This window comes from Zootoca vivipara, chromosome 4 (genome assembly GCF_963506605.1).
Source record: "Zootoca vivipara chromosome 4, rZooViv1.1, whole genome shotgun sequence".
Classification (NCBI taxonomy): Eukaryota; Metazoa; Chordata; class Lepidosauria; order Squamata; family Lacertidae; genus Zootoca; species Zootoca vivipara.
The window spans coordinates 20,370,630-20,396,911 of NC_083279.1; the positions used below are offsets into that span (position 1 = coordinate 20,370,630).

Genomic DNA, 26,282 nt, shown 5'->3' on the forward strand with positions numbered 1-26,282 from the left:
AAGACTGCCAGAAGAAATATCAACAACCTCAGATATGCAGATGACACAACCTTGATGGCAGAAAGCGAGGAGGAATTAAAGAACCTTTCAGTGAGGGTGAAAGAGGAGAGCGCTAAATATGGTCTGAAGCTCAACATCAAAAAAACCAAGATCGTGGCCACTGGTCCCATCACCTCCTGGCAAATAGAAGGGGAAGAAATGGAGGCAGTGAGAGATTTTACTCTCTTGGGCTCCTTGATCACTGCAGATGGTTACAGCAGTCACGAAATTAAAAGACGCCTGCTTCTTGGGAGAAAAGCAATGACAAACCTAGACAGCATCTTAAAAAGCAGAGACATCACCTTGCCGACAAAGGTCCGTATAGTTAAAGCTATGGTTTTCCCAGTAGTGATGTATGGAAGTGAGAGCTGGACCATCAAGAAGGCTGATCGCCGAAGAATTGATGCTTTTGAATTATGGTGCTGGAGGAGACTCTTGAGAGTCCCATGGACTGCAAGAAGATCAAACCTATCCATTCTTAAGGAAATCAGCCCTGAGTGCTCCCTGGAAGGACAGATCGTGAAGCTGAGGCTCCAATACTTTGGCCACCTCATGAGAAGAGAAGAATCCTTGGAAAAGACCCTGATGTTGGGAAAGATTGAGGGCACTAGGAGAAGGGGACGACAGAGGACAAGATGGTTGGACAGTGTTCTCGAAGCTACGAACATGAGTTTGACCAAATTGCGGGAGGCAGTGCAAGACAGGAGTGCCTGGCGTGCTATGGTCCATGGGGTCACGAAGAGTCGGACACGACTAAACGACTAAACAACAACAACAACATTCTGTCTGAAAAGGAGGAGGGAGCAGTGCCTCAGCCTACAGTTCACTGCAACTCATTCATGAGGGCCTTCTCAGTAGTGGCACCCGCCCTGTGGAATGCCCTCCAATCAGATGTCAAGGAAATAAGCAACTATCTGACTTTTAGAATACATCTGAAGGCAACCCTGTTTAGGGAAGTTTTTAATGTTTGATGTTTTATCGTGTTTTTAATATTCTGTTGGGAGCCGCCCAGAGTGGCTGGGGAAACCCAGCCAGATGGGCAGGGTATAAATCTTAATTATTATTATTATTATTATTATTATTATTATTATTATATGTTCATCCACACCATTCTTTAGGAGTTGATGGAGCTGGACTAAAGCTTGAGTGACTTCCATGTAACCAATAACTTCCTACTGTCATTACGTGAATGGTTGTGTAGGATTGCTATGAAAAGTCTTCCACACTATGCCTTCCTTGCATGCGGTGAAGAGTTGGGTCTCACACCAAGAGTCCTATTAATCTCATAGAGAGAAATGGGAGCAGCAAGGCAATAAGATGCTCTTGCAAGTCTTAACCAAGTATAATACAGACAGACTTGGAAGATTATTCATGGTAACACCATGAATCATTCAGTAACACCAACAATAACAATAACTCATGTAGTGAAATCAGCGAACACCAAATCTGAAAGCATTTGCAATAGAAATCAGAGAACAAAAACAGGAAAAGTGGAAAGATAGTTACAATTGTCACTGCTGAATTTACCATGTTTTCTGTAAGAAACCATAAGGGACACATATTTTGCCATATGAAGAGAGTTTATTTAACAGTGAGCTGCTTTTGGCTGATAAGAAATGTCAATGCTTAACTGTTAAGAGAAGACTTACCAGTATTGTGATTCCTTGTTCTTTACACAGCATGGCTAGAGCTCCTAGGAGGACGCTCAGTAAGACCCAGGCAGTAGAAAATTGGGCTCCTTCTTTACCTATCAGTTTAAAAACAGGGCATAAAGAGAAGAAACTGACAACATATAGGACATTGGCCCTAAGTGGAAAGCTGTTTTGGAATAAGTTCTGTCATTCAAGGATATGCTCTTTGTCAATTACTTTAAAAATGTTTAAAATAAGAGAAAATGTGGTCTGCTTTTCATGGTTGAAATTTTCAGTAAGACAGATAGAATGTAGACACACATGTTCATTCCATTAGCAAGTTACTGCCTGACATTAATAAACAATAAATTCTGTTAGCAAATTTTAGGCTTCTGCTACAGATTAAGAGTACAGCACAAGCTTTTTAAAAAGCAGTAATTTGCGCATAGATCTTCCAAACAAGTCAAAAATATCCCTCTGAACAAAAATGCTGTGATTAAAATTGGCTGCTTTCCCAATACCAAATGGGAATTTTCTGAAGCCTTTCCACAAAATGTTATTTCACACACCCTTCCCCCACAACAGTGACTTCAGAAAACCCTTCCATTTGCCAACTCCATAATGCTACTGATTTCAAAGTCACAAACAGAGGACCTGTTCTCACTTTGCATTCTGTGCTCCAATATGGATACCCACCTAAAGTGCAAAATAAATGTCTCTTGGTATGTCGGAAAGGAACATTAATTAATTAATTAATTAATTAACGTTACTTATAATTCAATAGTCAGGGTCAAACTAGACAAAATAATAGAGATCAATGAGTGGACCTCCTTTCTTTTTTCCATTTATTTTCAAAGCAGTCTTGGAGTTCTGAACGGGATGAAGATCACTGCATTGGAGGATGGGATCTAAACCTTCCCCCTGCACCATTTACTTAGTCTGAACACATACTCCCCACAATCTGCTAGTTGTCCTGTTTACCTGTATGTTTGTGTACCTGTATGTTTTCATGAATACATTATGCTCCCAAACAAGATTCGTGGTAAGGCTCAGTACATGTATGAGAGTCAAAGTACTGGACTAGGACAACTCAAGTTCCAATCCCCATTCAGCCATGAAACTCATTGGATGACCTTGGGCCAGTCACGCTGTCCCAGCCTAACCTACTTTACAGGGATGTTGTGAGGATAAGATGGGGAAGGCAGTAGCTGTGTGTGTGCCACATTGACCTTCCTGGAGGAAATGTAATCATAAAATGAAGAATAATAAATGCATGCCAATCCCTATAATACATATGGCAAAAGCAAATCTACACCAGTTCACTATGGGAATCTTTTCAACTCGTCCTAAACAGGAGCACATTTAGAAAGTGATGTGCAAAAAGTAAATGCATTTTATTTCTAAGATTCTTGGGCCAGCATCAATCTTTGCTCTGAATGGGAATACAGATCTATGATAAAAAAGCACACTGATGTTCAAGGTTTGAAAATTCTATATATTTGTATATACATTTGTGTGTGCACGTGCACACACACATTTTTGCATGCATTCTTCATTCTCATCCCTAAAATGGGCATCATACACTTACTTAAGAAACCCTACAAAAAACCCCCAGAATATAAAGTCCAACAGATCCAAATAGTCAATTTAACTTTTGATTCTCAGTCAATAGCACCGAAAATGTAAAGCAATGAACAAGTGCCAGCTATTACTCTGGTCGCACACATGCCAGGTGTGCTAATCAGCTTAACGAAGCACACTCCCTACAACAATGCTGCTTCTCCCACCACAATCTCCTTTCAGAGAATGGAACTCATTCCTGGTTGGCACCTGAACCGAGTTTAAACTGGTGCACCATATTGTGAGAAGGCACTCTGCCACCCTCCCCAGATGGCCACAAGTGTAATCTGTGCCAAAGATTTGCGGAAAGCATTTGATTCCTGTTCCAGAAAGCTAAATGCCCACAAGTGTTTCTGTCATTTTATATAAGAGAATCTAGTTTACAGAAATAGATTAAATTCATACTGCGAGGCCATGCAAGTTGTACATTCATTTTATGCTCCAATGAAGTCATTGTGGGACTGAGGTCTATATGGGTCGAAGGCTTGGCTGAACATTTACATCTAAAGCCTGGGTTCTCCCTCTAGCAATTAATAGGCAGCTTTGATTCCAAAGGTTAATGTGTAAGAGCATTTGTACCATAGCACCACCCAGTATCTGACACAAATCATATGACTTGAGGAAGCAGTGACCATACATAAACAAAAATGGGACTTGACATAAAATGTTGCAGTGTATCCCTGGGAGGGGGAACTGAGGGTCACATTGCCTTATAGGAAAACATCTGGGGGCCACAAGCTAGTTGCAAACCATGGGAGAAAGAAGGCAGAGCAATGGATATGACTCTTGAGTTTGTTACAGTAGGTTACATTCCAGTGATACAAAAGTTAAGAATATTCTAGATATACACCATACAAATATCTCCGTCCTTTATTTGGGCAAGAAGCATTATCACAGTTCAATGACACATTCCAGGCAGGCTAAAGCACACAGGGGAGTTGCCTGGAGCAGGGCTGGAGAGAGGTTTGGCCTGGGGAGAGGTCCATGGGCCTAAGATTCTCCTCATCTCACAAGTATTCACTGAGGAGAGGCAGGTAGAAAGGAAAAGGCCTTTCCCTATGGGGCTGCATGGTGTTAGAGAGCTCAGGTTTGAGACTATCTCCTAGTCTTCAACCAGGAAATTTTACAGAGCAGGCTTTTTCCTTTCCCCCCTCCTTATTGAACATCCCCATATAGCACAGGGAGAATTATTTTTAAACCTTTCCTATAAGTTGTTTGGAGCCTGAGCAAGCCAGGGTCCTCTCCCTCCCCCCCCCCCGGACCTTCATTTTTCTTTTTCTCTTCTCAAGTGCCACCCTAACATTCCACATCTCAAATCCTCAACCACCTTCTAAATTCATAGATTGAAATGAGCCCCCTTGGGATGTTTTCTGGTCTCATGTTGCTGAAGACGGCAGCAAGCAGTGGGGCTACGTAAAAAGTGGGTTAAGGTTAAAAAAAAAAGAAAGCGTAAATGACCCCTGGGCGGTTAAGTCCAGTCAAAGGTGACTATGGGGTGTGGTGCTCACCTCGCTTCAGGCTGAGGGAGCTGGCGTTTATCCAGACAGCTTTCTGGGTCATGCGGCCAGCATGACTACAGTGGGGGGGGGAGTATTTGACCCCCTGCTAAATTTGCCCGTTTGTCCTCTGATGAAGAAATGACCAGTCCATAATTTTAATGGTAGGATTATTGTAGCTGTGAGAGACAGAATAACAACAGGAAAACCCCCAGAAAAAGAGTGCCGGTACTCACAATGAAGTTGTTACATTAAGTGCCACACTTTTAACATGGGGGGGGGGAGGTGCCAGTACTGTGTACCCTTGAGCACCCCCAGAGAAAAAGCATGGACCATAATCCTGACATAATCCTCTTTCCATCCTGGTACCAGTCTGTGAATTACTAGCCTCCATGTGGCTTTTCAGTCAACTGTGTATCATCTGGAAAGGTTTCTTCTCATTCATAATTCTTCTAACCATATATTGCATCTCTTTTAGGCCTGCTTCATATATGTAGAAGAACCTTATGTGAAACAGGACTTGCATAGAGGGCTATACACACATGTATCTTACATATAAGCAGACCAACTCATGAAGTATAAGGGTACCAGTGACCATTAATCATGGCTGCACACTTCCTCCAGGATCAGCAGCAACATCTCTGATTATCAGCTGTTGGAAAACAAAAATATCCTGCTAGGAGAGTCTGCTGGACTAGATGGGTCTTTGATCTCATCTAGCAGGGCTCTTTTTAGGATGCAGGCCAACATGCACCTAGGCCAATGAAAAATATTCATTAAAATTCTGTCCTGCATTTCAACCCACACCGAGGTCCCCAAGGAGGCTGGCAACAAAATGCAATTAAAAACACACGTGTATAGTCCATAAATTTCACATACTGTATATGTGCACTATACCATTTCCCCCTCCAATTCCAATGATTCTTCCAGTTACAGAAAAGGTCATGGGCACTTAATTCATACACTACTTCCTACACGCAACATTAGAGAGATGGGGGATTGGAGACACAAACTGGGAGCACTTTGATCTCTCAGCACCATATATTAATTAGGTACTAATTTTCATTGTTTTGGTGGTGCTCTAACGGACTGATCTGCTCAGAAACTGATGGTGTGTGTTCAAGTACTTACTTTCTCTAAACGCCTTGCAGTAGCCAAGGAAAGACAATAAAAAGAACAGGGCGCACAGCAGGTCTGCTCTGCCAACAATCCCAGCGATCTTGAAAAAGAAAAGAAAAGGGATTTAATTACCAAAATAGAAGTTTCCCCTCAAGTGAAGTAGTGTGGAAGGCTAATTGCTTTTTTTTTAAAACCGTTGCATCAACGCCACCAGGGATTTGTGAACAGTGGCCACAATACAGCCCAAGTGAAGCATGCTGAAGTCCCCTTGATCTCAATATGAGAGAATTAACCAAAGGCTTCATCAGCTCTTGTTGGAATCAATGAGCCTTTAAGAGCAGTTAGCTTTAGCTGGGTTGAACCCATTCTCATTAAGTGGTAGCCCTTTCCCATGCTGGAAGTCAAAATAGAGAGTTCCTGCACGTACAAAGAGTCCTTGGATAAGACGATTACACACTACGCAAATTCTAGATATGCGAGTTTGAATGGGGGAATATAAGACAGGAGACACCACTTATGGAACGCCCCTACTCTGGCAGGAAAATACCAGGGAGGTTGAAACAATCCCCCTCATCTTGTTCAAGTATGTTCAAAACTGGCTTCATTCATCAATGGCACGGGTCCCTTCTCAAGGCTAATGATACTGCTGGTGGAACAAAGAAGTCAACTGTGTTGGCTGATTGTGCTCAGTCAAAACAAGAATCTACAAAATCCTCCTTTCAACAGTCACCTTCGGATAAAAGGATGGTTATCATCCTTTTATCTCCAGGGAGCAGGTAGAACAAAGTGGGCTCAAAGAAGAAGTGGATTCTCCTTTGGGCTGTACGGCATTCCCTCTCTGAGCCCAAATCCTCTCTACCCTGCCATTGGTCACCTGAGCCTTCTCCTCTCTCCTAAGTGATCCTTGAGGACCACCAAGATCCATATCCCAACACTCACCATAGGGACAAAGAGAGGCCTGACAAGGAGAGGGGGGCAGGAAACAATGGCTGTGGACAAGGACGGAGGGGAATGTGCAAAATACTGGAAAGAAGGGGTTCTTGTGGAAATTTTTGTGCCCTCCAAAGCAACAGTTTTTGCAAGAAAAATAAAACCTCACAAAAATGGTTCCTACAGCTTCAACCCATTGTTTAGTGAATGGGTATTTTGGAGCGATATCTCCTTAGCCCAAGCCAAATATATTACCTAATGAACCAAACCCAAGACTCGCTGAGAAATGAAAACCCTATGAAGAACATAGAATGGTTTCTACAACCATTTCATATATGAAAAGTCCTAAGATTCCTTGCATTTATATCCACCAGCACAAAAGAAACTAGACTATTCTACTGGAAACAGATTCTAATAATTTGTCAAAATATGTCATTTATGTTGAAAATCAATACAGTTGCTATTTCAAAAGGATCTGGCTTTTCATCATCTCCAGATTTTGCATGTTTTTACACTCTGATATCATTGTACCACAAAACCTGCCATTAAATGCATCAGGTGTTGAAGAAGAAAAAAACCCAACCTATCCGCTTCTGCAAAATTAAGAATTCTCAATGGAAATTCACTTTCATTTACCAAAGACCTACAATGTGAAAAGTGAGGTGCCTGAACTTATGAAGTAGCAGCAAAATTAACTATTAAAAGAGCAGATATCCAGTGAGTAGACTGAACACCAGATTCGATAATCCAGGGGGAGTCAAGGTGATGCACTTGAGACGTTTTTGGACTCCAATTCATTTTCACTCCAGTCAACATGACCAGGGGTCACAGAATGTAGGGAGATGTAGTCCAGCAAAATCTGGAGGACATCAGCAATCCCTGCTATAAACCTTACTGAAACTGAGCAGGTGCTTAAATGGGGGTAGATGGGAAACCATTGGAAACTCTATGTAAGAGCAGGAGATATATAAATATAAATCTAAAAAAACCCCAAAAAACCAGACCCACAAAACATAAGAGAGTTGCCGGATTGAACTATCTCCCCTTTCATCACCCCACATGCTGTTATGAGGGTTCTCCCAGCTCTCTGGAGCAGATCTAGGGAAGCTGCACAGGGACATGTAGGAAGGAGAGGTGGGGGGGAGGAGTTCCACTGCACTAGCAGAAATCCTAGCACTGGCTTCTCCTAGCACAAGTTAGGATTAGTCATGTGCAAATAAAAATAAAAATCAAAAGAACAAAAAGCATGGTTGCATCAATACAAAGCACATGCAAATGTACACAATGTGTGTGTGTGTGTGTGTGTGTGTGTGTGTGTGTGTGTATACATTCACACCCACACCTATGGATTGCATAATACATGTATTTGAAAGGATAAGGAAGATTAAATATTGTTAATGGACTCTGGGTTTTTGAGCTTTTAATACTTAAATTGTTAAGTACTTACACATTCAGTGTGCACTGGATGTACAGCAAACAGCAAAGCCGCGAGCAGGGATGATTTGGGGACAAAGTTTAGCCTTCTTCCTTTACTGGTGTACTGCAGCCCACCCAATAATATTGAGAAGACATCAACAATTAAGACAGAGATAGCACAATGGAGTATTATATTGACGACATGAAAGCCCAATGGGTTGAAGCCTCCAGCTAAAAGGTAATTAATCCTACACAAGGGGGGAAACATCAAAGTTAGAAATTACGACAAATGAATGGATTAAAATGCACAAATATTTTTTAAAAAATAAATTCTGAATAAATCTGGATGTATTCATAAAGACGGCAGTGTCGAACGATGCACAGTGGAAACAAGTTATGAAGAGAGCAGGAGCAGCTCTTCCCTTGGGGTGGAGCCACAAGGCAAGGGAGTCATTGTTGCTTACCAGGAGAGAGAGGGGAGAGAAGGCAAAAGTCGGCACACCAGTGAGAGCACTGGATTGGTTCCACTGGTGCACCTGCACTCTGCTGACTTTCCTGTTGCCTTGCCCACCTCTCCCGGTAAGTGGCAGTGGAGCATCTGCTGGGAAGCCATTATTTGGCTCTGCTTCTGGAAGAGGGGCACACACAGGTAGACACCTTAACATTGGGCCTAGCAACAAGAACATGTTGCTGAAGAGAATATGAAGCCAACTCCCTCTCCCTCCTAAATGTGCTCTTCTCCTCTTCTCCATTCAGCCATTCCTTTTCAGTCCATTTTCTTTCCTTCTTGCTCAACTCCTTTTTTATGCACTCATTTTCCCCTTCTCTGCAATATCTCAAAGCCAGAGCTTTCAAAGTCACAGGGTGGTATTCAACTATGTTCTACTCCAGAGCAGGCCCACTGAAATTAATGAGCATTAATGAGCAAGTTAGATACGTTAATTTCAATAGGTCTACACCAAGTAAAACTTAGTTAAATACCACCTGCAGTTACAGAACTTCTTTCAGTGCTAGGGCAATGTGTGAATAGTAGGAAGATGTCTTTGCTATAAGGCAGCTTTCAATGTTCCCATTGAGTCAGAGAGGGATAAAGTAAGGTGTCTGCATGATGCTTTTTAATTTTTTTTAGGAGGCAGGGAAGAGAAGGAGAATTGGATACACCTTTACAACACACCTGCTCCCTGTCAGAGACACATGCTCTGGGGTTGTTCTGTGCTGGTCTTCCATCTGTTGACACAGGAGACAGGAATAATAGATGGGCCTGTGCAAAAAGTGTATGCAGTTCTGCCGGCCACGATCCCTGCTTTTTCTCTCCCCACCTCCAGGGCATTCTGCCCACCCACCTCCACCCCTGTTGCTCATTTTGATGATAAACTGGGAACAAGGGAGAGAGTCGTTCATAAAGACCATTATACGCTAAAGGATAGAAGAGTAGAAAACGTGTGCCAAAGCAGTCAGTGTGTTCCGTTTGAAAACCACTCACTTGGGTTTGCTTCTTCAGCACAACGTGTCATTTATTATATTACGTGTGATGGCAAGTACCTTTCCTCAATCCCCCACTCTCATCATACGACTTCCCATTTCACTTAAGTGGTTATACATTTTCAGAGGACCTACAAAGCTGTGTCAATTAAAAAAAAAACTCCTTCATTAAAAATATTGAAAAATAGGCATGGTGATGTGTGGGTGTGTCAAGATGTGTGACGTTTGGTTGTTAAGAACTAGCTTGATGCACATCCATGGTCCTCTGTAACCAGGAAGTGACCTTTGACATCTATGTGATACTCCTCCTGTCCCTACCTGGAGGAAAAAGCATGGCAGGATATTTTCTTTGCAAGAGATTTGGGACTGCTGCGCATGTTGTGATCCTACATAGTTATAAGAGTTTGGTTACAGGAAGCTGGCTTCATGGGTAGAGTAGCAGCACATAAGAGGGCCCCCCCCCCCCCCGGTTTAAATGTCTTAAGTTAGAGCCTGACAGCATCTCACCTGAAAGTTAATACAGTAAGCGGTCGATAAGATTTATGGCTGGTATTGCTACTGAGTTTGCTCCCCCAAAAGTCATGATGCCACAGTTCACCGAGTGGGGTTTCTGCCCTGAGGTCCTGAAACAACACAAGTTTATAACATTGTCAAAATCTTAATCTTTAACAGAGGTAAACCAAGAACAGTTCTGCAATGAGTATGCCCAGAGATTTGCCTACTACATTGGCATGCCACATTTCCCCTCAAGGAACTCAAAGCAACTTACAAGGTTCCCCGCCTACCCATTCATTTTGGCCTTAAACCAACCCCATGGTAAGGCTAGGAAATGGTGACTGCCACAAGGCCATCTACTGAGATTCATTGCTGGAGGGGTGGGGGTTGAACCTGGATTTCCTAGAACCACTCTATTACGTCAGAGATATTATTTTTTAAAGAGGTTATTGTCCTTTTGAAGAATGTTTACAGTTTAAAGCAGTGTTTCCCAAACATTGGTCTTCCCACTGTTTTTGGACTATAACTCCCATCATCCCTAGCTAGCAAGGCCAGTGGTCAGAGATGATGGGAATTGTAGTCCAAATTCAGGAGATCCAAGTTTGGGAAACACTGTTATAAAGCATAGAGATAAAATGGAAATCTTTCCATTTTATCGTTCTAACCATCATTCTGACTAGTAAACCACAGTAGCATTTAAGCTCTTATGTTCCATGCTTACCATGGAGAAAATGGGCGGGAGGAGTTATTTATTTAAAATTTTAAAGCACACCATTTCCATCTCAAAAAAGTGGCCAGTGTTTTTCATTATGTTCATTATAAACCAGGCATCCTATTAAATGGAATTCATAACATTAAGCCAACTTTAATGAGTGGATAGCTGTCTTGAGCATTACAATACATCATATACTGGAAGTTAGCCTACAGTTATTGATTCAGTGCCATTTTTGCTTTGTGCTCTGTCTTGAATATCAGGGCTGTGTGCTGCACAACTCCATATCCTCCATTCTCGCCGCCAGCAAACCACGACAGAAAGCACAATGCAAATACTACAGATGGCAAGTAATGATCAACTGCTATTTGAATACCCTGCTGAGATGCTTTCTTAATTTTCACACAACACTACTAAACAATAATTCTTCATTTTATTTCTGACACATCAAAACTTATAGGTCAGCCCAATTGTGGCACACTCATGAATAAGATAAATTGATGGGGCACAAGAGAAAAAATCATTATGCACCATCATGATGGAAGGGAGGGCATTTGTTGCCAAGACTGAGGGTGAAAATTAGAAATGGAGATGGCTGTTGAGAATGTGCACGTTTTCAGGAGTGCATCTGTGCATGGCTCTTTCTGAGTTCAGATGTGCTAACTCAGCAGATCACAACCCCCCAGCCCACATGCTTGGGGATCTTCCACCTGCACTGATATCCTGGCCATCTGTAGACCAGATGCAGGCAAGAGCCAATGCTGTGTGCAGACTATGGTGCTAGGCATATAGATCTCAGTATCTGAGACTCAGATATTGTTTTGGATATGAATTTCATTGGGTGGCCTTGGGTAAATGCACCCAGTCACCGCAGCAACATGGTGGCCACTGAAAAACTGCTCCCGTGGGACACATTATACAGAGGCAGTGTGATCACTTTGTTTCTTTCCATACTAGAATGGCCCCTGTAGACACTGGTGGGAGAAGCATTACAGGCAACCCCAGGCAATCCAAGATTTCATCCAGTACTGTGGCCAAATGAAATCAGACTGTGAGAATAGCAATGCTTGCAGTTCCCTCTGCAATAACATAAAAACTAGATTTCCATCAAACCTTCGCTCACAGGCTTGTGAGAATACAATGTCACTCTGTGCTGCTTGGAAGGAAGAGTTATAGGGCTAACAATAAATCGACGTTGGGATTTGCTTGGGCTGCCTGAAATTCCACCACCACACTGGGAGACTGCAGATGCTCTGCACATGAGGAAGGAGGCATCATGAACTGGGCAGATGGAAGCACCTGAAACTGCATCACAATTTCACCTAAGATTGGTGAAATTGGTGGAGCTGGAAAGGCCAGCTGGTAGACAGAGTCCTGCTACCCCTCCAAATTCTGCATTCACTCCAGCAAGCTACAGCCTCCCTGCATTGCTCCCACCTACAGGACTTGGGAAATGAGAGCAAAGTCTGAGACTTGGTTCAGGCACCATCAGAACTGCCCCTTGCTGAAGCAAAGAAGCCCCAGCACAGGATTTTGCAATTAGCAACAAAATATTTTGCTAGCCGCCTTTGGGTTTCCCCATAAGTCAACAGCTCACAGCTCATTCTAGGGAAAGAATGAGATCCTGCCTGTCATTTTACCATGCAGCCCATGCTTGACTAGTCAGTAGCTAAAGGTAAAGGGACCCCTGACCATTAGGTCCAGTCGTGACCGACTCTGGGGTTGCGCGCTCATCTCGCATTATTGGCCGAGGGAGCCGGCGTATAGCTTCCAGGTCATGTGGCCAGCATGACAAAGCCGCTCCTGGCAAACCAGAGCAGCACATGGAAAACGCTGTTTACCTTCCCGCTATAGCAGTTCCTATTTATCTACTTGCATTTTGATGTGCTTTCGAACTGCGAGGTTGGCAGGAGCTGGGACCAAGCAACGGGAGCTCACCCTGTCACAGGGATTCAAACTGCCGACCTTCTGATCAGCAAGCCCTAGGCTCAGTGGTTTAGCCCACAGCGCCACCTGGGTCAGTCAGTAGCTACCATGGGGTAATTAGGTATCCGTCATTTGTTGTGCCCGAGAGTCAGCCTCACAGTAGGATGTGTACACACAAAAATTCCCCACCACAAATCCATTGCAAATCTTATACCTTAGATCAGAGGTGGGGAACCTATGTTCCTCCAGATGTTGTTGAGCCACAGTTCCCATCATCCTTGGCCACTGGCCATGCTGCCTAGGGCTGATGGGCATTGGAATCCAACCACATCCATCTGGAAGGTCACAAGTTCCCCATCCCTGACTTAGATACTGTATTACAAAGAAAAACAGTGAAATAAATTTATTGGGGGCCACACTTCCTATATTTCACAAAGCCTGGGACTGAGTAGTTATACAGCTTGATCCTATGCATATTTGCTCAAAAGAACGTCCCACTCTGTTCAACAGGGTTTCTTGAGAGGTAAATGTACACAGCATTGTAGATTTAAAGGTTCTTTCTTCCCACCAAATTCCTCTGCAAGACTAGGAGTAAATCAATATATTTGTTCTCCCTAATAGAAATTTTAGCCATGATGGAAAACTGCAGGCAGCCTCATTACATTCACAAAACAGAATGCAAATAATAAAAAATTTTCATACACGGTGCCTCAAGTATTATAACAGAAATAATTTGCACAGCTTAGATCCACAGCCTTTAAAAAAAATCTTCAGCAAATAAAAAATGAAGGAAAGCAAACAGAAGGTTCAAAAACACTTGGAAATTAAATTCTAGCCTCTTGGCAGCTAGCACTGCATCTTTTAATTGTTTAAATAACTCAGCAATTCTATGATTCTATGAAATGGAGGAAGGATTTGCCCTGGACAAATGAGCCGATGACCACCTAGGCTCATAACACTCTACTGAGCTGAACAGATGTCAATGGAGCTAAGTCAGCAAATGCAGTCCCCAAATCAGCCTATTTGAATCCACCCTCTTACACAGTACGTAAATAAGAGCCAGCTCTCCCAATGTCTTGTATTACCTTAAAAGACTGGCAACATTCATTGTAGCATAAGCGTTCATGGGCTGGAGCCCACTCCTGACAGCACAATACTATGTGTGTTTATTCCAAATTAAGTCCCACTGCACACAATGAGGCTTACACCCTAGTAAGTGTGTTTAGGATGCAGCCCAAAGGGACAAAGCCTGTTCTGGTGGTAGGAGGAGGCCCCAGGACAGCACATCTCAGAAACAGGCATTCTAGAGCAGCAGGAGGGTGGGTACAGGAGTGGGTGCAAAGATGGATGCAGAAGAGGGCCATGAAAATGGGATGTACTACTCTGCAGCCTGTGCACAAGCCACAACAGCTGTACAGGGAGGCTGGGAGAGATGCTTTGCCTCTTAGCCCAAGCACTAGCAGAAGGAAGAGCAGGAGGTAGGAAAGCAGGGCTTCGCAGCACACGTGACAGCTCAGACCATGTTCACCCTCGCAATCTAACCACACGACATGGAACTATATGCTGCTTGCTTGTTTGGCACAGGACAAAAGTGGGGGGGGGAAGGCTGTGGGAAAGTTGTCTAGGGGTTGCCTATGTCTCTTAGTGCTGTGTCTGTATGGTAATACATTTGCTGAATCCTTCTTATTGTTGCAGTGGAGTTGGATTTTACATTGGGGGGGGGGGCAAAAACCCAAGAAAACAAACCCAGCCACCATTTGTGGACTGTAGCTGCCACTGTACTTGCTTCTGAGTGGGTATGCCCCAAATCAGATTGTTAGAAGCCTTTGCAGTGATGTAGTAAATTGGCATATGGTCCACTGTGAACCACTGAGATGACAGCTTCATCACCTCCTCATTCAATCTGGGCTGACAAATTTTTATATATAATCACAACAGTTGGAGCATATGCCCTGGGAACAGTTGTGTGAATCAGCCCTAACTAAAAGCAAACAAGTCACAATGGCCTTTGCAGGAGGTTAGGAATATGAGGAAAGCTTCCTTTGAAAAATAGACTTTTATTATAGTGTAGTAGTAAGGAAAGGGGGAGGCAGGGAGAAATTATTGATTCCGCTTCCCTCTCAACTCTAAGCAGCATACATGGATTTGAAAAGTCAGGTGCATTCTCCTCTGACAGTTCTGAAAACATCTGATTTTAAACAGCCCTCTTTGCTTCGCTGGGTGTAACATTTTATGCAAGAACCATTGTTCTAATGAATGCTTGTAACAGAGATGCATTCTGCCTCAAATGCTTTACTTGTTCAAATGTTTACTTTCCTAAACACACAGAAGGCAGATCACTGCAGTACACAGGTTTTCTTTCACTTCTTTTTTCTTTTTTGCAAAGCACAGAGCTGCTTACAATGGCAAGAAAGCATCTGGAGAAGATTCTTGAACACCAGTAAAATCCAATAACAGATTGCTTCCATGCCAGGGTAGGCATGGGGCCAACTGGAAGAGGATCTTTCATTGGAACCATAAAGGGGAGAAAAGAGCACAGGAAGTTCACAAAAGGATCACAGTGTGGTATCCAATGCTGGCTTAGCTGTAATCGATAGATCTACAAAATGGTTTTAGCTGTTGGAGCTCCCAGCAAAAGCGAATCAAATATGTTGAATGAAGTGAACATTTCTTCTACCTCAGCTCATTCCCTTGCAAGCTGGCAGCCAACCAATCCTACATTTCCCACAAAACAAGTTGCTCTAATATGGGTGAGAGAAATGCTGTTTAGTTTAAAGAGGAATGTGAAGACCCAGTCTTCTTCCGTGTAGAACCAATGAAATTCATTAGTCAAGTCCATTAATTTTTATGGATGTGCTCTGAGTAAGACTAGCATTGGCTAAAGCCCACCTCTCTCTAAAAATGTAATATATGATAAAAATGTAAGAATGTCATCATGCAGCCCGCACTGCAGAACCTCTATTGTCACATCACAATCCTGCATTTGCATGATAGCTGCATGCAACCTTCAGGTTTAGAGGCACCTGTACAGGTTGCTAAGGAGTAAAAACATGTTGCTTTCATGTTCTGCTTATAGTCTTCCCAGAAACAGGATGATGGGACAGTTCCTTGGTCTGATCCAGCAGGGCTTTTCTTACATCCCTTATGATAGTTTAGCTTTCAATTTATTTAAAAATGTTTTGGAGGTGTTTTGGAGGTGGTAGTAGTTAAGCAAAAAATATTATGAAATACTAAAATGAGTATCCTGTGCTGCTATGGAATGTTATTCAAATGGACTACATTTAACATTGAGGAAGGGGTGTGGACTCAGTGTTAGAGCATAAACTTTGCTTTCAAAAGGTTCTAGGCTCAATCCTGCACATCTCCAAACTGCTTTGTACCAGGTCAGCTGGTCTGACCTGGTACAAAGCAGCTTTCTGTCATCCTTCCTTTTGAAAAGGCAATGATTGCTTGTTCTTTCCCCCCCTCAAAACCATTCCAGGTAATTAGAAGTGCATCAAGAAGATTGTTAGCTGATTTTCCCTCTCAATCCCACCCCCAGCCTCGAGAATATAATTGAGTTACTCAGGTAACTGCTAAAAGAAGATTAAGCGAAGTGTCTGAGATCACAGTGCATGTCAACCTCAAGACTGCTCTATATCCAAATTGCACATTTACCACTGTATGTACATGAAGCAGGATGTCTAGCCAATAAGGTACATCTATGAGATATCTTTATGACGAGCTGCTCTACAAGCAGAGACTCAAACCTCTAAAAATATGTTGGGTTCAACTCTAGCTCAGGGTTATCACTTTTTCTTTCTTTTTCCTTCTTTAGATAAGAACTGATGAACAAAATTATTCCTCTCATTTCAAAGAGTTTTCTCTTTGTTCAAAAAGTTTGTTTTTTCTTTTCTGTTGAAAAGCCCCACCACCACCACTTCATTTCAATATGCTTTCCTTGTTAGATTTCACTCATAATGTATAAATTGGGACTAAAAGCAGAGTTATATTTTCAAGGCTTGGTACTCTGCTACCATCATGGCTAGTATTTAAAAAAGAATGCTAATTTTGGGGGTGCATTTGTGAATATTCTAATGCCTTTTCCTTGCTTTTTAGAGCTACAGTGTCCAGTTAATTAATGAGTTAAATTAACTGAATAAAAATGTTTTGATCAACTAAAGAGGTGACCCAGCACTGGTTTATTTATTTGTTTAAGGAAATAATTTTAATAGTTAGAATGTGGAAAAATCTCTGTGTAGCTGTGCCATATTTGAAAAGGCATCCCACTTCACCCTCACACAGAAGGGAATGCCTACACATAATCTGAGAACTAACAGCCTGGTTTGCACATCACATTAAACCATTGATTAAAATAAACTATTGTTTAATGTGATCAAGCAGAATGTTGGTGGAATGATGCTCAAAAGTTCCCGCAGCGCTTTTCCTCCTCGCCCTCCTGCTGCTGTTGTGTTGTGGATGAAGCAAGCCAGAGTCTGGTTTGTCATGCTGTCGAAACCAAAGTATGCGGTTTGTTTCCCTCAAACAAACCACAAGCAGGTTTGCTCTTGGCTTACCACCTGTCATTTGTTTTTGAGGAAAGAAACTACACAAGCTCGGATTCATACAACATGACAAGCCAGACTCTGGCTTGTATTGTCTGTGGCTCAACAACGAGGACTCAGGTAAGAGGGCCATGAGAACTTCTGAACAGTGTGAAGCAACACACTCCTCCTTCCTATTAACCTCTGGTTTGTTTTATAATACAATTTAATGTGATGTTCAAACCGGGCTAATATATGCTGTTTTTCTTCAGCAGTATTGTTTTATTCATATGCATGTGTTCCAATTGTAACAATTCATTAATCAAGTGATTGGTTAAAATCCACATGATTAGTTAAATGTGACTAAGAGGTCTTTAGTGCAGTGACTGCCCTATAGAAGACACTGCTCACAGAACATCCTTTCCTTGCAAATATAAAGGTGGAGAACAGCAATTAATCTTTTTTTTCTTTACCAAATTATAGCTAATCAAGTAAAGCTTTAAAATAGTGCACGACTTCCTAAGTCTACAAGTCTTAGAAACACACAAAGAGTTGTCTTAATTTACCTCCCTATGGGTTTCATAGGAAATACACAAGCATGCAATTTTCACACTTACCTGGGTGTTAAGTCTTGTTTAACTCAATGGGCCTTATTTCTGAGTAGACATGCACAGGGTAAAGCTTTAACACAGGTTGCGGACACATGGCAGTCTGAAGTGGATTTGATGCATCCCATATGTGCTTGATTTATACATCGTTCACGCGATGTTGTCCTCATCCAATTAAATTTGAATTTCCCCACTCCCACAGATAATGCAGACGTATTGAAGTGCAATGTGTGAGTGGGGTTTTTGCACATGCATGGTGAAGTTTTTTGGGTGCATCTATCCTATTGCCATTGAGGGGACATATCTCAGTGGGTTGCTGGTGGGTTGAGGTGTCACAGATGGGATTTTTTTTTTGAACTTGCTGTTTTGTACGAGTCTTATAATTCAAGGTGATTTTTTAAAAAAGAGAGAACATGTGCACAAGTAAACAAATACCTGTGCACGTGCCCAAAATGGACCTCAGATTTCTGGGACACAGGGAAGGCTGGGAAGTGCAAATTGAACAAAGGGCACAAACAACACCCAGGGCTAATGCTTCCCATTAAGCTCCAACCATCAGTGTGTATAGGAAACTCTGAGGTACAGTTCAATTGAAAATGCTCACAAAAGTGGATGGGGGGGGTAATCAGATCTGTGTGACCTATGTGTGCATCAACACACTGCTGTGTACACAGTCATGATATATATTATTTGGTCCACAGAGATTGCTATTCCACAAAGAGTTTTACTAACCAGGGCCGCCTCGAGCAGGTCGCGTGCCCTGGTGCAGAGGGGCGGAGATCGCTCCGGCGCCCCCGCCCTCGCAGGGCGCAGCACGGTTTCCGCGCGGCACCCTGCCTGCCGGCCCTGCGCCCTGGTTCACCGCGCAACCGGGGGTCTACCTAGAGCCGGCCCTGTTACTAACCTACCTTCCCATGAGTTTTGTGGCCAAAACAACAACAAACTTTCCTGTAATTCCTAGAAATTAGGGCTGCCACCCATTTTTTAAAAAGTTGATTAACTAAATGAGTTTTAATTGACCAAATTTGCATAAATCACAAGAAAAGGCATACTTCTTGGCTTTTTTGGACTGTGCATGTATACATATCACAACAGGGGAGTCAGCTTTTTGAGGCTGGTGCTTGCCACCAGCATTTAGCAACCCTAGTAAAACTTTCCCTACCTGTTTGCTGGAGGAGATTCTTACTCACCACAGATTGCTACCGTGTTTCTCCGAAAATAAGACATGTCTTATATTTATTTTTCCTCCAAAAAAACACACCACGGCTTATTTTCAGGGGATGTCTTATTTTTTATTAAGTAGGGTACAGCAATCCACATTTATTCAATTATAATTAAGTCGTCTTCTTCTGGAACATCGTCATAACTCTCCAAACTCAAACTCTCCAAAGTATGGTACAGCAAACTACATTTATTCCATTATAATTAAGTCGTCTTCTTCTGGAACATCTTCATAATTCTCCAAATCCGGAATTCCATCCTGATTTTCTTGCGACTCCAGTTCCTTTAGAACCATTGGCCCCAATCTTTCATGTCGAGCAATAGAGCTCTCAGTAAATGAGCAGCTCTTATCCAGGTAACCTGCTCGGAGTGCCTTGGCAACAACACTGTCACTGATTTTCTCCCATGAATTCTTCACCCAGTTCACGACCTCTTGCAGGCAAGGTTTCACAAAGTTTCCACGCTGATTTCTTGTCATTCTATTTTCAATGTAGTCGTTAATTTCCATACGCAAGTTGTCTTTGAATGGCTTGTTTATTGCAATATCAAGAGTCTGCAGATAAGCAGTCATTCCTGCAGGAATCATTATTTGATCTATTCTTCTCTCTGCAAGGAACTTCTTCATGTCTTTAGCACGATGAGTGCTGGCTGAATCCCAGACTAGCAGACCTCTTTGGCCACCTCGCGTAACAAGTGGCAGCATTAAATCAAGCCACCTCCTTATAACTGCTTGTGTGCACCAGGCTTTTTCGGATTCCAGAACATAAATGCCAGAAACACGTTCAATCTTCTCTTTCTTGCCCTTACTGATGACAACAGGTGTGGCTTTCTTTCCATCCAGACGAATTGCCAAAATACAGGTAACACGTGCACTCTCGTGACCAGTGGAGGGAACGTAGATTGAGGAGGCACCCCTCTGCTCAATTGTCGTTTGGGCTCCTTGACCCATAAACACTGCAGTTTCATCCATAGCAATCACGTTGCAAGGTTGGTATTTAGAAAAGTCGATGCCATCAACAAAGGACTTGAATGCAAGTGCTCGCTTAACAACTTCAGCATCCTCCAACCTAAACAGTGTTGTTGATTTTCTGAGAGACATGTCGTATCGCTCAAGGAAGCGATCCAGCCAGCGGTGTGATGCTTTGAATTCTGGGGAGATTTCAAATCGTGGTGCCATTTCAAGGGCAAATGCTTGAATATCAGCCCTGCGCACAACCAAAGCCTTTGCTCTCCTGTCTGCGATCCATTCACTGATCATGTCTTCCAGATCAGGAAGTAAAGGTTGCCGACCAGAACCACACTTGCGCTTCTTAGAATTTCCCATGAGCACCTGTAGACTGAGTTTATCATATTCTGCCCGCCATTTTTGGACCATTCGGATATCCAACTTCTTCTCCAGGCAGAAAGCCGCAAGATTCTTGCCCTGGGAGTCCTCCACAATTCCTTTCTTGTATTCAACAGAATAACTCTTTCTTTTTGCACTCATCTTGTCTGGGGGATGTCTTGTTGCTGGTTGGTGCTGGGGGGGAGAGACCATGCATACCATAAACCCAGGCATAAACCCATGGCATATGAATATTGTGCAAGCCCAAATTTATGTGCCCCACCATGCGTATAACCAGACACCAGGAATGCATATGAACTGGACTTTGCACTGGTTATTTGTTTTAGGCTTGGCACAAGGAGTTTTTAAAAGTCATACCGGTAGTTGTCCAATCATACAAAGTGCACCGTATGTGCATATGACAGGAGATACCGTATGCACAGCCAGAAATCATGTTTTTGTTCATGGCCAAACTGGCAAGGTGCTATTCGGCTTAAATAAAACTTAAAATAAGCTTGCTTATTCAGCCATGTTAACTTCAAAGACACCACCAGCTGCATATGCACATGGCTTTGTACCGTAAAATGTTGGCCAAATCAACTCCCGCACCGTAGCGTAAAAGCGAACGTGAAAATAATTTCTGTATTGAAGAAAAGAAAGTACCGTACCTGTAGTTTTGTGCTGGTATCCTCACAGAGAATTGTGCGACTGCTGCCCTTGCCAGGTCCCACTGGGTCGGGGCTGCTGCTGGCTTTGCCTTTGCTGCCTTTGCCTTTGTTGACTTTGCCTTTGTTGCCTTTGCCTTTGCTGACTTTGCCTTTGCTGACTTTGCCTTTGCTGACTTTGCCTTGCTGACTTTGCCTTGCTGACTTTTCCTTGCTGACTTTGCCTTGCTGACTTTTCCTTGCTGACTTTGCCTTTGCCTTGCTGACTTTGCCGCGCACTGTTGCCTTTGCCGGCTCTTGCTGGGTCGGGGCTGGAGCGCGGCGCTGCTGTGTTTGCCGGCTCCCGTTCACTCGGAGCTCGGCGCAGCGCAGCTGCTGCGTTTACCAGCTCTTGCCGGGCTGGAGCTTGGCGCAGAGCGTGCTGCTGGCTTTGCCGGCTCCCGCGGGGCTGGAGCGCGGCGCGGAGCGCGCTGCTGGCTTTGGCGGCTCCCGCGGGGCTGGAGCACGGCGCGGAGCGCGCTGCTGGCTTTGGCAGCTCCCGCGGGGCTGGAGCGCGGCGCGGAGCGCGCTACTGTGTTTGCCGGCTCCCGCTGGGTCGGGGCTCGCCGCAGTGCCGCTGCGGGCTTTGGCGGCTCCCGCGGGGCTGGAGCGCGGCGCTGCTGGGTTTGCCGGCTCCCGTTAACTCGGAGCTCAGCGCAAAGACACAGACGCACACAGATAACAGAAGAGGCGATTGCTCACGGTATCTGAAGTTGTCTTTGAATGGCTCTTGCTGGGCTAGAGCTTGGCGCGGAGCGCGCTGCTGGCTTTGGCGGTCCGCTGGGTCAGGGCTCTGCGTGGTGTGAGCTGCGGGTCGCGCAGGGTCCTGCTAGGGTAGTCCGAGGCTCTGCGCAGCACGTGCTGCAGCTTCTCCCGGCTCCCGGTCCTTCTGCGCTCCACGTGGGCATCCGCTTCCGGCTAGGACAGGAATCTTCCTTTTCCTGTTCCTTACGGAAGCGCCATTCAGTTCCTTACGGAAGCGCCATTCAGCACGGTACGGTACCCCCCCCCCCCAACACGTCTTATTTTCGGGGGATGTCTTATATTTTTTGGCCTTTAAAAGATCGTGCCATGGCTTATTTTAGAGGCACGTCTTATTTTAGGAGAAACACGGTAGGTGTATGGCTGTTTACAAGCACTGATCTTGTAAGGCCCACAACTGGAAAAACACCAACCTTATTATTGATTATAGCTTCAGAGTCATCAAAGACAAAGTCTCCATTGTAGCTGTTCGCAAAGCAGATGAAGGAAAGGAGTCCCACAAAACCTTTGGCCCAGTGTGCTGGAAGGGGCAGTAGTGGTATGTCATGGTCCAGGTTACAGTCTGCGTGTGCCATTCTGTACGATACTTATCCAAAATTTGGAGTGCCAACATTATGCTGGTTGCAAATCTGAAAGAAATAGGATGTATATCTTTATAAACAGCTAGCACAACCTTTTTACAAATAAAACCCGCAGTGTTTGTAGCCTGCCTACACCTAGGGGTGCATGTTATTTATGGTGAGCTAGTAGTCTGGGAAGGAGGAGAAGCGGCAAACTTTCTTTCAGCATTCAAAGCAGCCATTCCCAAACCTTTGCCCTACAGATGTTTGGAACGACAACTTTCAACCAGGATTGTCAATGCTCAGGGTTGATGGGAACTGGGACTCTCAAGCCCCATCCCCCGGAGGAACCAAGTTGGGAAGGCTGACCCCAAGGCTTCCCTGCTGGCTACAGGTGTGTGGTTTTTATATCATTGCTTGGTAGGACCATGCTATTACATGCAGTATGTGGTTATGTTACCACTTGGCAAATGACTGTTCATATCCACTCAGGTTATGGAATATCTGGATGCAAAAGGCATGCTGGAAATTACCGCAGTCTATTTATTCCAGATTAACTCTGGAGTGGATTTGGGTCTACCCACACCTAATTAAGACGAAGAGCAAAACAAGACTAAATATGTTCAGAGCACTTCCACATGGTTCTCAGGCATCTTCCAATGGCAGCATCCAAAAACTGTTACCCACAAGATATCTGTGCATATCATGTCCAGTCTCCTGCCATGTCAAGTTCATTGATAAATGGGTGTGCCAAAGCAAATTGAGAATGGGGAAGCCCACTGTGCAAGAAGCTATTGTTGTTAGGATTTCTACATCTTACAGTTATAACAGATAACAAGCGGAAAATCACTTGGACTTGTGCTTTCTCAACACGGGACAAGAGGAAGACTGAAAGAGCCTTTAGCCTGACTGCAGAATGTTTTCTAAAGTTCACCTTCCTTCCTGTATCTCCATTACCCTCTGGCCTAGCATCTTCAAAGCCAACAAGTTTAACCAGATCTACCCACCCCCCAATTTTGAAATTTTAGGGAGCACAATTTAGACCCTCTATCCGCACCTCCCTGTTTATCATACTACATAAGTGGTTTGTTTTCCTCTTCTTTTATTTATATTTGAAGTCATTATATGTCATAATGTGTTGTTTTTTCATATTTTGTTTTCTAGCTTGAAGAAACAAAAAAAGAAATTATGTCGCTCACTGGACTTGCAAAAGATGCCCACTAAAAACAAAGTGCTTGCTGGAAAGACCAACTGGACCTACTTGTTGTGCGCAGCTATTAATGCAGTCCAGAACTGAGCCCTTGTTACTATAGCAATGTCCCCTACAGAAGTACCTATAAAAAATACATGAAGTGGCATACAATAGCTAACAGCAACCTTCCTCCCAGTATGCTAATATTCCAATTCCCTGGGCTTTTAAACCAACCTATTAGCCCAAAAAATAAATAGCTAGATGTGTTGTGGGAAAGAGGAGGCTGTTAAAACAGAATTGTAGTTCTTTTAAAGGAAAAAAGAAAGCAGTTTCCAACATTGCTATAATGGACCCGGTTGCAGAAGTTGGTTTTGCCCCCCCCCCCCCACCATTGGCACTAAATGAGTATACAGTACAGTAATCTCTTCTGAAAACAAGGGGGAGAAACCTATTTATACATAAGTATGCAATCCATCTTGCCCTCTTTCCTTGCTGAGCTCTGAAGGTCTCCAGAGTGGAACACACACCATCAGTGTGGTAAATTTGTTGGAACAAATTATGACACTGTGCCCAACACAGGTGTGCAATCCTATGCTGCTGTTTCCTCAGAAGCAAGTCCCACCAAATTCTATGTGACTTATTCCCAAGTAAGCATGCACAGGGTTGCATGCTTCAGCCTGTCTGCTGGTTTCTGTGGTCTTTGTTCTGTAGCTCTTGCAGGGCATGGGGTAATCTGCGTGCCACTTTCTGGCATGTCATCAAAAACTCTAAAAACGATCATGTAAATGTTCTTTCCCCCCCTCTTTCCACAATTTGGGAAGAAAGATGGAAGACCCACAGTAAAGACTCTGCCAGTCAGCAGTTTCCACTTAAATGGCAGAGTTTCAAAATAATAATAATCCACAACTAGGCAGCAGACCTTAATAAACACAGGCCATTCTTTAAAATAAAAACCCATGGAACTTGTGCTTTCCCCAAGCAAGAAGCCAAACTCGTGTGCTTAAAAAGAGCCAAGCACTGTGACCGCAGACAAAAGACAAGGTGAAGATCCCAGTTTCCCCTCTGGATCTACAGTATTATCGAAAGTGGCTCAACACAGTGCTGGGAAAGAACATCATTGTCCACTAGTAATCTTGTGAAAAGGAAACGTGCAGCTGATCCGATACACGCCTACTCAGAAGCCAGTCTCGCTAACTTTAATAGGGCTGATTTTCCTCGCAAGATGTTTTAAGGACTGCATTTCCCCAGACCCAGAGTGTAGCCAAGGCTGGTAACGCGCTCCTCGGAACGGCAATGGGGCTGGAACGACCCAGCCCAGAGGATCGGGGGAGAGGTGCTGGCGGGGGGGGGGCGATCCTAACAACTCTAGCAGAAAGAACGAGGGAGTTGTGGCTGTTATGAGCAAGTGCCTGAAAAAGTGACCTTGGTCGGATCCGTCCCTCGCCAGAGAGCCACCTTTTGTTTGCCTCTCGTGTGCTTCCTTTTGTCTTGGGAGTGCGCTCTTGAGGTGGGTGCGGAACCGGGCGCTTCCCCTGCCGCATAGAGCGCCCAGGGGCTCTTCCCATGCAGAGGGACCCCTTGCCATCTGCCGCCAGCCCTTGCGCCCTCCTCGGGGCCCCTCCAGACACAGACACGCGCGCATGCTTCCCGCCCCGCCCTGGCTTTACCTGCAGCTAGAAGGAGCCCGAGCGGCATCTCCCACCCGAGCGCGCAACTCTTATCCGCGCTCTCCTGCTGAAGCCGCGGGGCCGCGGGATGGGCCGGGCCGGGGGAGGAGCCGCCGTCCCTCTCCGCTCCCGAAAGATCCCTCCGAGCCCATTGGCTCTCTGGGCTTCCTCCTCCTCCCAGCCCCGCTGTAGTAGCAGCACTCGCTCATTGGCGAGGCGAGGTTGACGTCTGCAAGGCGGAGCGCATCGAGCACCGGGGTGGGGCGCAGGGGAGGCGATTGTGGGGGGGGGGGGAAGGCGAAACGGAGGGGAGCGGAGCCTGAACGTGGGAATCTTGCTTGCCCGAGGTCTGAACTGGAGGTGTGGACGCGGCGGATGGAGATGTCCACGCAGGCACTGAACATGAAACTGCCCTTCCCGCGCGCTGTACAAAAATGTATGGTGCGTTTTTGGAGTGCTGCGTACAGAGTTCTGGGCGCCTCACCTCAAAAAGGATATTGAAGAGTTGGGAAAGCGATCAAGGTGAATGGTTATGGAACGACTCCCCGATGAAGAAAGTTTGTAGCATTTGGGTCTTTTTAGTTTGGGGGGGGGAGGCGAGGAAGTGGCGGCATGATAGAAGTTTATAAAATGCACTGCACAGAGTAAGCAGCTAAAGAAAAGTGTTTCTCCCTCTCTCATAGCACTATAGAAATCATGGGAAATCGGACGAAGCTGGGTGTTGGAAGGTTTAGGACACACTTAATGTGCAGCACATAGTCAAAACTATGGTAATTTGCTCGCTCAGGAGGCGGTGATAGCAACAAGCTTGGATGGCTTTAGAGGAGGATTGGACAAAATCATGGAGGAGAGAGA

The 26,282-nt window shown here is 44.3% G+C and overlaps 1 protein-coding gene across 2 annotated transcripts in view; it reads right to left on the reverse strand.

Moving 5' to 3' along the window:
* TMTC4 (transmembrane O-mannosyltransferase targeting cadherins 4) overlaps positions 1-25,547 on the reverse strand; it is a 45,401-nt gene extending 19,854 nt beyond the window's left edge. Inside the window, exons 1-6 of one of the 2 annotated variants that reach the window (XM_035115161.2) lie at positions 25,428-25,547; positions 22,422-22,637; positions 10,241-10,356; positions 8,283-8,499; positions 5,918-6,005; positions 1,689-1,786 (exon numbers count right to left, since the gene is read on the reverse strand). In XM_035115161.2, coding sequence (XP_034971052.1) covers positions 1,689-1,786; positions 5,918-6,005; positions 8,283-8,499; positions 10,241-10,356; positions 22,422-22,583 — 681 coding nt within the window. In that variant the 5' untranslated portion in view covers positions 22,584-22,637; positions 25,428-25,547. Of the gene's footprint in view, positions 1-1,688; positions 1,787-4,798; positions 5,859-5,917; positions 6,006-8,282; positions 8,500-10,240; positions 10,357-22,421; positions 22,638-25,427 lie in introns of those variants that run through there. The other variant, XM_060273365.1, reaches the window with a different exon arrangement.
* Positions 25,548-26,282: the final 735 nt, after the last annotated feature.